This window comes from Nannospalax galili, unplaced genomic scaffold (genome assembly GCF_000622305.1).
Source record: "Nannospalax galili isolate Female #2095 unplaced genomic scaffold, S.galili_v1.0 scaffold619, whole genome shotgun sequence".
Taxonomy (NCBI): domain Eukaryota; kingdom Metazoa; phylum Chordata; class Mammalia; order Rodentia; family Spalacidae; genus Nannospalax; species Nannospalax galili.
In genome coordinates, this window is record NW_008344186.1 from 1459552 (window position 1) to 1471081 (window position 11530).

At 42.0% G+C, this 11530-nt stretch overlaps 1 protein-coding gene and 1 non-coding gene across 2 annotated transcripts in view; both read right to left on the reverse strand.

Annotated features, from left to right (window-relative positions):
• Positions 1-2263: 2263 nt before the first annotated feature.
• The window catches only part of Mcm3ap (minichromosome maintenance complex component 3 associated protein), a 62467-nt gene continuing 53200 nt past the window's right edge, over positions 2264-11530 (reverse strand). Inside the window, exons 26-29 of the mRNA XM_008840466.3 lie at positions 10523-10652; positions 7219-7422; positions 5767-5923; positions 2264-2866 (exon numbers count right to left, since the gene is read on the reverse strand). Of these exons, the coding sequence (XP_008838688.1) occupies positions 2708-2866; positions 5767-5923; positions 7219-7422; positions 10523-10652 (650 nt within the window). The 3' untranslated portion in view covers positions 2264-2707. The remainder of the gene's footprint in view (positions 2867-5766; positions 5924-7218; positions 7423-10522; positions 10653-11530) is intronic.
• LOC115071599 lies at positions 3833-3995 on the reverse strand. Its single transcript, XR_003850702.1, has one exon. It is a non-coding gene; the product is annotated as a U1 spliceosomal RNA (small nuclear RNA).

Here is an 11530-nt window from a genome sequence, read left to right on the forward strand (position 1 = left end):
TGGTGGCACTTCCCAGGTACATCAGGCAGAGAGCAGGAGGCCCCTGCTGAGAAAAGAAGTCCTTTCATATAGTGCCAAGCCCCCTTAGGGCTATCTGGACATGGAGGACTACAATCTTAGCAGCAGGGTCCCCCAACAGCGGTCATTCATTGATGGTAAAGTATGTTTCTTGGCAGCAGCAAAACAATGGACCGACTGTTTTCTAATTCCATCAGGTAAATGTCTTTTTATTGGGGAATTGAGGCCATTATTATTATTATTGACCAATGCTTATGTTGGTGGTGTAGTTTTATTCTTAGACCTCTTGTGGTTCCTGTTCTGGAATTGTCAATTTATTCTTTGTGCCTTCTTAAAAATGTTTAATCTTCTCTTCAGACCAAAGTATTCCATTGATTATTCTCTGTAGAGCTGGCTTCCTGAACATAAACTCCTTAAATGTTTTAAACATGGTAAGTTTTTATTTCTCCTTTGATTATAACTGATAGTTTTGCTGGGTATCTGTGTTCATGATTTGTACGACATAGGTCTGTGATAAGGGATCTTCTTGACTACAGCTACGCCATATTGGAGTCCAGACTGAATCTAGCCTCTGAAAACTAAAAGGTAGTTGGCCCAGGGTGTGGGGCTCAGCTGCACCAAGTTTGAGAACACATCAGCAGGCTCCTGGTTGCTTAGAAAACACGTCAGCAGGGTCCTGGTTGTTTCTGCTAACTTCAGATTTATGGCTTCTGTGTTTTATGCTTGGTTTGCTCTTACAGAATAGTAATTGTTAGAGGGGCTTTCCACCCCTAAGCTATGGAAATGTTTGTAAACTCAAACGTTTCCCCTCACGTGATTTTTCTGTATAAAAGCTTGCCCTAAAGTTGGCTTGGGGCTGCACTTGGGACCTGAATGCCCAGTGTAGTTAGTTGCCAGTGGGCTAATAAAGGCTTTCTTTTTGGCTATTTTCTGTCTGAATGGTCTTCTCTGGTGAAAACATGCCTTAACAGTCCAGGCCCTTTTGGCTTTCATAATTGTCATTGAAAAATCAACGGTTATTCTGATGGGTCTACCTTTATATGTGACTTGATCTTTCTCACAGCTTTCAGTATCTTTTGTTCTGTACATTTAGTATTTTGACTACTATATGATGTAGGGAGGGTCTTTGATCCTATGTGGTGTTCTCTATGCCTCTTGTACCTTGAACAGTTTCTGTTAAGATTCAGGGTTTTCTTCTATGACTTTGTTAAAAATATTTTCTGTGCCTTTGACCTGGATTTCTTCTTCTGTACTTATGATTCATAGATTTGTTCTTTTTATAGTGTCCTGCATATTCTGTTCCTGGAGTGACAGGGTGAGCTGTGTGGATGCTAGGGGAGCAAGTTAGCAGACAGGTCTGTTGATAATTGATTAGAAGGACAGGGGTGATTCCTGTTAGGTGGGATCCAAGAAAATGTGTTAAATGTAACCCTTGACTGAGTCTTTCTGGGGTGATGTACTGGCAGCACAACCTCAAGGCATGCCTGGGAGGTGTGCTGATGGCTGCAAGGGCAGGTGAGGTTCTCTAGAATTGACCAAGTTGGGTCAGTGTGATGGCTGCATGCCCCCAGCTAGGCCTGAGGGTGTGGGGTGGTAGGAAAAACAAAACAAAACAAAACACTGGGGCTGGGGTTCTCACAGGTCTGGGGAAACTCACAGATCTAGGGGGTACAGGAAGCTACATAACCTGTGTCCTAGAAACTGGAAGGGTAAGACAAGTACATGGTACATCAGGGACTATGATTTTGTTAAGAAAATTAATCACCTACTACAAATATAAACCTTGGACTGCATCAGAGCATTTGCTTGTGGGTGATAGTCTTAAGATTACAAAATAGTAAGAAAATTAAAGACATCACAAAGGACTTTTGTGGATGAGAACTTCTCCCAGAGGCAATATTTGGACATTTTGTCCCCAACTGGTGGTGCCTTTTCTGGGAGGTTTTAGGTGTGGCCTTTCTGGAAAAAGTATGTCACTGGTGACAGGTTTTTAAAGTTCTTAAGCCTTGCCAGACTTTCAGTCAAGCTCTGCTTCCTGTGCCTGCTTCAAGATGTGAGTGATCTGCTTCCTCTTCTGGCCACTTCCTGCCACCATGCCTACCCACATTGAAGGACTCCTGATTCCTCTGAAACTGTAAATTCCTAAGTAAATTCTCCCCTTTTATGAGTTCCCTTGGTCATGGTGTTTTATCACAGCAACAGAAAAGTAACTAATACAGCCTTTCATTCAGAAAACTGAAAAGGATCTCGGTATGATTCAAATGGTTTATTTGCATATTTTTTTTTTCTTTTTTACTGTGCCACTGCTTTATTTGATTCAATCACTGAATTTTCCTTTGGATCACACTAGCAATCTCCCATTTTGTCTGCTTTTGGGTGCCTTGTACAACATCTTTCTTGTCTATATAAGTTTCTGGAACAAAAACTTCAGGGCCCAAACTTCTCAGGTGCTGCTTCAGCAGTCGGGCTCTAACCCTCGAGCGATCCAACCACGATGATCCCTCAAAGGGTGGACCAGGAGGACCGGCTCTGCTCGCTGCTCACTGCGAGTTCGGAGCTGTGAGGCTGCTGGGTTATTTACATAATTAATAATCACATTTCCAACATGCATCAAGCATCTGAGAACAACATAATTTGAATAAAATCAGAACTCATTCTGAAGAGAAAAACACTTCTTATGTCAGGCTACTCAAATGTCCACCATGTCCAGCAGTGCAGAAAGATGGAGTTCAGAGGCAACTTCTTCTTCCCTTGAGCTCCGGATCAGTCTTTCTAGGTGCTCCAGTCTTTCAGTTAGAGACACGTCTGATGCCTTTGAGAGCTGCAATTGTTTTCCTGTCTTTGCATTCTATTTCAGTAAAAAAGAAACCAAAAGTAGTTTGGGAATATAAATAAACCAAGACCTATTCTTTGTCAAGGCACTGTTACCTGGTTCATGTGTACATCATCTGGAGCCTGTCAAGACTCCAGAACTTTTCCTTAGCTTTCATCCTACATCATTCCAGCTTCATCTAGTACCTATATACAGCCAGTATCTTATGGACTGAAATTGCTTTATCAGGCTCCCATCTCTAGATATACAATCATTTCTATAGTGAAAACCTTTTTTGATCCACCTGCCTCTGCCTCTCCAATTGCTGGGATTAAAGGCATGTGCCACCATCCCCAGCAAGTGAAAACTTTTGTACATTAAATTCTGACTACCTGGAAATTTCTTTGGGAGGGAATTAGTCAAAGGGCATGAACATTTTTCTTGGGGGAAGAAAGGAGTGTTTGAGACAGTTTGTTGGGATAAATCAGGAGTGCCTGGAATGTAGAGCATGGCTGCCAGCCTGGAGACCTCCCAGTGAGGATGGCAGGAAACTGGCCCACTCCATTCTAGATATGCTGTCTCTTACCCAACAACCCCCAAGCAAAACTATTAAGTCTCTAATCCGTGAATCCTAACCAGATCTCTTGTAGATCATGTGACCAGAGGACAGGACAAAGGCCACATAGCCTTAGAAGCCCCCTCCCTCCCCCTACCTGCCTGCCCAGGAAACCAACCCCACCTCTTTGCCCACAAAACTTTCCTATATAAACCTTTGCTTCTGCCACAATAAACGAGCTGTCCACTGACACAGCCTCCTGGGTGTTTTCTTCCTGCTGTACTCGCCGCCGCCCAAATACGTTAGCCCAGGCTAGCCTCAAACTTGCTATGTAGCAGAGGCTGGTCTGGAATTTCTGATCATTCTGTTTTTATCTCCAAAGTGCTGTGATTGCAGGTGTATGCCACCATGCACAGCAGTAAGTCCAAAAATATGAATTTTCCCCCCAGGGGAAAGTGTGAACACAGTAACTCACTACCACAAATTATGCAGTTAAATGTCCCACATTTGAGATGAAATCACAGGGGTCAGCACATCTGGAGTGCAATGGAGAAGCCTTGCCCTGGAAAACCCGCCTTCATGATCATATCTCCCCTGGCAGTAAAGTATGATATTTTTTTTATTTTATTTTTCGGTCTTGAGACAGGGTCTCCCTGTGGCTCCAGTTGGCCTGGAACTCGCTGTGTAGACCAGGCTGGCCTTAAATACACAGAGCTCCGTTTACCTCTGCCTCCCAAGTGCTAGGTTTAAAGGCCTGCACCACCATGCCCAGCTGATAGGTATATTTTTAAGGTAATGACCAAACTTAAAAATGGAAAAGTGGCCAGGTGTGGTGTGGGAGGCAGAGGCAGGCCGATCTCTGAGTTCAAGGCCAACCTGGTCTACATAATGAGTTCCAAGCCAGCAGGACTAGAGAAGGGAGACCTTGTCTCAAAAAGCTCTTGGAAAAGGAAAAAAGGGGGGAAAAAAAGTAAAGTATGTTGTCCTAATTTACCTTTCTTCCCTATTGAAAGGCTTCCTAAAACTACTCCAGAAACACACGATTCATCTGTCTCACATGTATTTCAGTTAAACTGTTTCTGCTTCTTTAGCCACTGAGGAAAAGATGGAGAGGCGGTGAAGCTATTAAGATCTAGCTTTGAAAAGCAACTATTCTGGGGTGAGGCTTTGGACTTCTGCATCTACCTCTCTAGTGCTGGGATTATAGGCATGCACCACTATGCCTAGTTTATGTTGTACTAGGGACTGAATCCAAGGCTTTGCATGTGTTAGGCAAGCACTCAGTAACTGAACTATACCCCTAGCCCCTTATTTAGTTCTTAGCCATGTTTAATTCTGTTTTCCATTTATTTCACAGGCAGAAACTCAGAAGTAGTTGGGTCTTAGTAACACTGACATTTTAAAACGCCCAATTTCAGGGCTGGGGAGATGGCTTGGTGGTTAAGAGCACTGACTGCAGTTCCCAGCACCCACATGGTGGTTAATAACCCTCTGTAGCTCCAGTTCCAGGGGATCTGATGCCTCCTTCTGACCTCCGAGGGCACTGCACGACATGGGTGCACTTACATACATGTAGGCAATACACTCATAGACATAAAGTAAAAGTATTTTAAAATGTCCAATTTCAGCAAGTCATGTGTTACTTATGACCATTTATGGCATAGGACTGTCCTCTTGACTGTCAAGCTATGGACAGATGCCTTCTTCCCAAGCTTGGTTGTACCCGCTTAGGATCATCACAAAACCTGACTGTTGACCCTCTACAAGAAAACAGGGTCAGGGAGAGTCAAGTCATGTCTCCTAACCAACCAGTTGGCCCTAACTGCACAAGAGGGGGGAACTAAGGTACCTAAGCTGAGAAAGCCCTCAGGGAGACTCTCTTGCCATTTTGTACAGCTGCTGGGAAGTCACGATGCAGCCTGGATGAAGACTTTCTAGTGCAGCCTTGGAAGGAGCACCCACACACACTCACTGCTCTGTAAGCCCGAATAAACTCGCTGATTTTCTGAACTGCAGTTTGGCAAAATTATACCTTCAATTGCTGTAGGGACCAAGGGAGGAGGGGGCTGGACATTGTTCAAATCTCCCACAAGGAATTTTAGCAACATCTTTTTTTTTTTTTTTTTTTTTTTTTTTTTTTGGTCTTTTGAGATAGGGTCTCCCTGAAGCCCCTGGTGGCCTAGAACTCACTATGTAGACGAGGCTAGTCTTGAACTCTCAGAGATCTACCTACCCCTGCCTCCCAAGTGCTGGGATTAAAAACGTGTGCCACTACTCCAGGCTTTTAGCAACATCTTTATAGGATGAATGTAGACATTTGTTTCTCAGTCCCATTCTCTCAGTCTTTAATTCTATAAATGCAAGTATACTATGTTCTCACCTGAGGGCTAGCTGTTGTAGATGTTTTCACAATAGTCTGAGTTTTGATAGTATCAGGAAAAGATACTAGTGTCTGAGGAAGGTAGAGAGGAAGGTAAGTTGACTCTGTGAATGTTTGTGAGTCTTCAGATAACCACTGTTGAAGCTGATCTTCAAACCTGAAACAGTGTATAATCAAAAATTTGGAAACATTTGAGAACTGAGAAGTAAAAAGTTAACAGCAAAAAGTCATTCACTTCTTGTTACATGTCCCTCATCTTTCCTCAACTACTGGATGGGAATCTTGTCTGTTTTGTTTCACTGCTGTATCCTTGGTTCTTATAATGGTGCCTCACATTTGATGGGTACTTGATAAATATATTGGAAGACTGAATTCATGATTTCTAAAAGATTTACTATGCCTTTTTAATTAATTTTTATGAGGTTGCTTTTTTGACAGTGCTAGGGATTAAACACTGAGCCTACTTCTCAACTATACCTCCAGTCTGTATGTGTAAGGTGGGGGTACATCATTGTTTTGTCCAGAATGGCCTCAGATTTCTGGACCTAAGCCTAAGCGATTCTCCCTCCTCATACTTCTTAGTAGATGGGACTACAGGTATCACTGTGCCCAACTTCAGATTGTTTTTCTTGAGAAGAACAGTGTATGGAGTTAGTGCTAGAATGTCTTAGGTGGCAGTGAAATATTATTTTGAGTTAATTTTAAGCTATAAGCTGAAATCCATATATTTGGATGATTCATCAAGAAATAAAAATTACGGAGCTATAAAACCAAAATAAGTCCAATGAAGATAAACCAAAAGCAGGAATTCTAAGTAATGTTAAGAAACATATGGAAGTAGTGGGGATTGATGCCACTTTTCTTATGAAATATAAATTTGGTTTATAAGTTAAAGAGAAGATACTACACTTTTTATCATAACTTAGGCTTTAAAATTTTTCAGGTATACATAGAACTAGGGCCAGGGAGATGGGTTATGTCATATAAGCTTGATAATCTGAGTTCAGTCCTGAGAACCCATGCAAGATGAGAGAACTGACTCCACAAAGTCGTCCTCTGACCTTCATGTGTGTATCCACATTCACATACATATGTGCATGTACACACACAGAATAGTAATTAAGTTAAAAAATGTTTAGAGGAAGTGAAGTGAATGACTTTTTTTTGGTCTGTTTTTTTGAGACAGGGTCTCCAGATGGCCTGGAACTTGCTATGTAGACCAGGCTGGCCTTGAACTCACAGATATCCTCCTGCCTCTGCCTCCCAAGGTATGCACCACCATACCCAGCTTTGCTTTCTTTTTTTAAATACAGTCTCATTACTACAACCCTTGGCAGGCCGTCTGTACCTCCCTACCTCAGGCTGTCTTGACTTGGCTGAGCAGCAGCCAATCTCCCTATCCTGCAGAAGTGGAGTAAATGGCACTTATGCATAGGAAGGAACAGACTTCACCTTTTGTTCTCTTCTTTCTCCACCAGCAGACTGCTGGACAGACACTGCACCAAGAGCTCTTCTGCAGAAGCTCCTCGAATCAGATCCTCTGCACTGAGACCTCTCTCTCGGCCATGCTCTGCATTTTTCTTCCCTTTATGGTGCACATGAAGCAATGGAGCAGGAAAACTGCTTGCAGAAGGATGAAGAGATTTTCTCCCCAAACTGTTAAGTACAAGTTTTGAAGTGCTATGGTCAGGAAAGAGAAAAGATAACTACAGCATCATACAAAACACACAGACACAGCTGGGCATGTGTTCACCTTATGAACAAAAGCCTGAAGACTCTTGTACCCTATTGGGGTGACTCATGCTCATGTCAACCCTGTGCCTGCCTCTGGGCTTCCCTCAAGTCAGGGAATATGGCAGCTTTCCTACTATAAACTAAGTAGGGACTCTCAAACACAACAGCCTTCAGAGACACATTTGCTTTCAAAAGTGCCCACTGTCTAGGGATAACTGGGCTCTCAGCTTCATCAATTTAGGTCTTGCTTCTTATATTAAGGTTTTCTCTTTTTAAAAAATTGTTTATTCATTTATTTATATGTCTATGTGTTTGCCTGTGTGAGTTTATGTGCACCACAAGAATGCAGACCATGTAAGCCAGAAGAGGGCATCAGATTCTTTGGAACTGGAGGACAGGCAGTTGTGAGTGGGTGCAGGGAACCAAATCAAGGTCCTCTGCAGGAGCAGCAACTGTTAACTGCTGAGCCATCTCTCCAGCCTGTTAATACCAGAGTTACAAGCAGATCTTCTGTATTCCCCCAACTATTGTCAATTTTCTTATTCTTTACATTTAGTTCTAGAATCCACCTGAAAGCAGTGATTGAAAATGGTGGGGGAGAGATAATGCAACCTATCTTTTCCTAAACAAATACACTGTCTGTCCTTTCTCAGCTAATTTCACTAAGGTAGCATGGCATTCATGTATGTAGTTCTGTTTCTGGGCTTTCTATTCTGATCTGTTCATCTGCTCCAGCATCAATCAACATATGGTTTTAGGTATTGCTGTTTTACTGTAGTTGTGTTATCAGGCCAAGCAGATATTCCTTGATATTAAAGACATTTTCTTTTTTGGTCATTATTCCACATTTTCTTATCCTGATGAATTTTGAATCAATTTGTCAATACAAGGGGAAACTTACTGGATTTTTCATTAAAAATGTCGTGACTTTCTATGGCTTGAGAACTAACACCTTTATCACACCAAGTCTTTCTACTGATAAAGCTGAGCTCCACCTCATTTACTTTCCTTTGTACATTCAGGATCCTAACATTTCCTTGGCAGGCTTCTGCTAGTTCATACCATGTTATGGGTTTATGGGCTTGTTATGTTGTGAGATTTTAAAAAAAAATTTTTATTTATTATTTTTATTTTATGTGTATGTAGGTATTGCCTGCATGTAAGTGCACCTGTGTTGTACAATGTCCACGGGGGACAGAAGAGGCCATAGGATCCCCTGGAAGTAGAGTTAAGGACAGTTGTTAGCTGCCATGTGGCTGCTGGGTCTTCTGTAAGAACAGCCAGTGTTCTTAACCACTGAGCCATCTCTCTAGCCTGATTTTTTTGAGAAAGGGTCTCATTATGTAGTCCTGGCTGGCTTGGAACTCTCTAAGTAGACCAAGTCAGCTTTGAACTCACGGAGATCTGTCTGCCTTTGTCTCCTGAGTGCAATTAAAGGCATATGCCACCATGCCTAGGCTGAAAATTTTTTGGTAGGTACTAAGTCACTATTTGGTTACCTTGCTGAACTCTCTACCATAAAGACTGGACACTATTATTATTGTGAGCTGACAGATGTACTATCTGGAGATGATAGTTTTCCTCTTGGTATTTACTCCTGTCTATCCTATGACATTGGACTTTAAAGATATCAGGCATCATTAGTGACAACATGGACAGTACAGGCTGGTTCTGGCTTTTGTGTCTCTAACGTTTTACACCGAGAAACATGGCTCTTTTTTGGTTTGTTTTTTAGTAGATTTATGGTACTTAGCTGTGATGGTTAGTTTTAAATCTCAACTTGACACAATGTAGAATTACCTGGAAATCAAGTCTCAATGAGGGATTTTTTAGATCAGGTTGGTCTGTGGATATGTCTGTGAGGAATAGTCTTAATTATATTAATTGATATGGGAAGACTCAGCCCACTGTGGGCAGCACCACTCTCTAAGCAAGATTCTGGTGTGTAAGTGTAGAGAGGGTACTGAGCGTTAAGTATACATGCATCCCATGTTCTCTTTGTTCTTGACTGTAGATGTGATTACTTTCAAGTTCCTGCTTTGACTTTCCCACAATGGTGGACTGTAACCTGGAATTGTGAGCTAAAATAAACCCCTTCTCCCCTAAGTTGCTTTTTGTCCAAGTACTTTATCAGAGTAACCGAAATGAAACTAGGACAGTAGCCTTAAAAAGTTAAAGGAACTTTTTAAACTCAAGAGTAGCATTAAAGCCAGGTGTGGTGGTGCACACCTTTAGTTCCAGCACTTGGAAGGCAGAGGCAGGTGGATCTCTGTGAGTTCAAGGCCAGCCTGGTCTACATAGTGAGCTCCAGGCCAGCTGGGGCTACAGGGAAACCCTGTTTCAAAAAGACAAAAAAAAAAAAAAGTGGCATTAAGTATTGTCATAAATGAGTATAAATTTTTAAAACTTTATTATTGATTGTGTGTGTGCATGATGTTGGGGGAGAAGGGAGGCTCCACATGGAGTACATGTGGAGGTCAGAGAACAATTTTGTGGAGCTGGTTCTCTCCTTCCACTTTATAGTTACAAGGATCGAACTCATGTCACCAAGCTTGCATGGCAAGTGCCTTTACCCACTGAGCCATCCCCCGATCCTAAATTTCAAGAAATGCATTCTACCACCTACTGAAATGAACCCTGCTTTTCTACTATAACAAGAAACTGCATTAATAGATTTGTGCTGCTGATGTTGTTTATCCTGAAGAGAAAGACTACTTGAGAATTCTTTAGGTGTTGCAAGACCATGTATGCTAAGATATCATTTTGTATCTTTAAGCTATGTGTATGAAATGAGATACCAGCTTGTGTTGCTTCTCTAAACTGGGTATGGTATGACCTGAATCCATCTGATAAATGGAAGGAGATGCCTGTAACTCTGTTCTAAAACAGTTTTTATGCCGTGGGAATGACTTGTGCTTTGCAGGGTTAACAGAACTGGCTCACCACAGGCTGCATCAGTGTACCAGATATGGTACAGTAGTATAGGACAGCAACAGAAACACACACTGAACATGGACCTCACCGTCCTTGACTCTGCTGCAGTTCCCTCTGTGTCTGCACTCTGGCTTGTTGCCATGACAAAGGAATATCGTATTTTTTTAAATGGCTTTTGAAAAAATATACACATATCTGACCATCTTCACTCAGCGCCTCTGAGAAAACAATATACAAATGGGGAAAAAAAGAATATGAAAAGAACAGATAATCACTTAACATTTCCTTAAACTCATTAATTTAAGGACAAACCCAAGTAACATAACTTCCATCCTTAAATGGGACATGCATTCACACTGATTATGGTAGGGCTAAAAATGACTTTCAAACCCAAAGAATCTCCTGTTAAGAGCTAATCTAGCTGATCTATTTCAGAGAAGAGAGTCTATGCTCTCCTGGAACCTTCTTAGCTTTTCCCAATGTTTATAAGTCACCTAGAAATCACTGACCCTACAGCAAAGTATTAAGGAAAGAGATCATGGCACAAGAACAGTATCAAGAAAACACCTTGCACTTGGGCATAGTACCTCATGCCTTAAATCTCAGCACCTGAGAGGCAGAGCCAAGTAGATCTCTGTAAATTTGAGGCCAACCTGGCCTACATAGAGTTCCAGACCAGTCAGGGTTACACAGTGAGACTGCCTTTTAAAAAAAGAAAAAGAATGCCAGGCGTGGTGGTGCATGCCTTTAGTTCCAGCACTCAGGAGGCAGAGGCAGGCAAATCTCTGTGAGTTCCAGGCCAGCCTGGTCTACATAGTGAGTTCTAGGCCAGCTTGGGCTACAGGGAGACCCTGTCTCAAAAAGACCAAAAAAAGAAAAAAGAAGAAAAAAAAAAAGACATTTTGTTGTTAAAACTATAGAACTGAGGTTGGGGATTTAGCTCACTGGTAGAGAGCGCTTGCCTAGCAAGCGCAAGGCCCTGGGTTCGGTCCTCAGCTCCGAAAGGAAAAAAAAAAAAGACTAAATAACAAAGCAGAGAAATTGAATAGCTACTCCCGTTTGCCTTATTTGGGTGGGATCCCCTGCAAAGTACCTA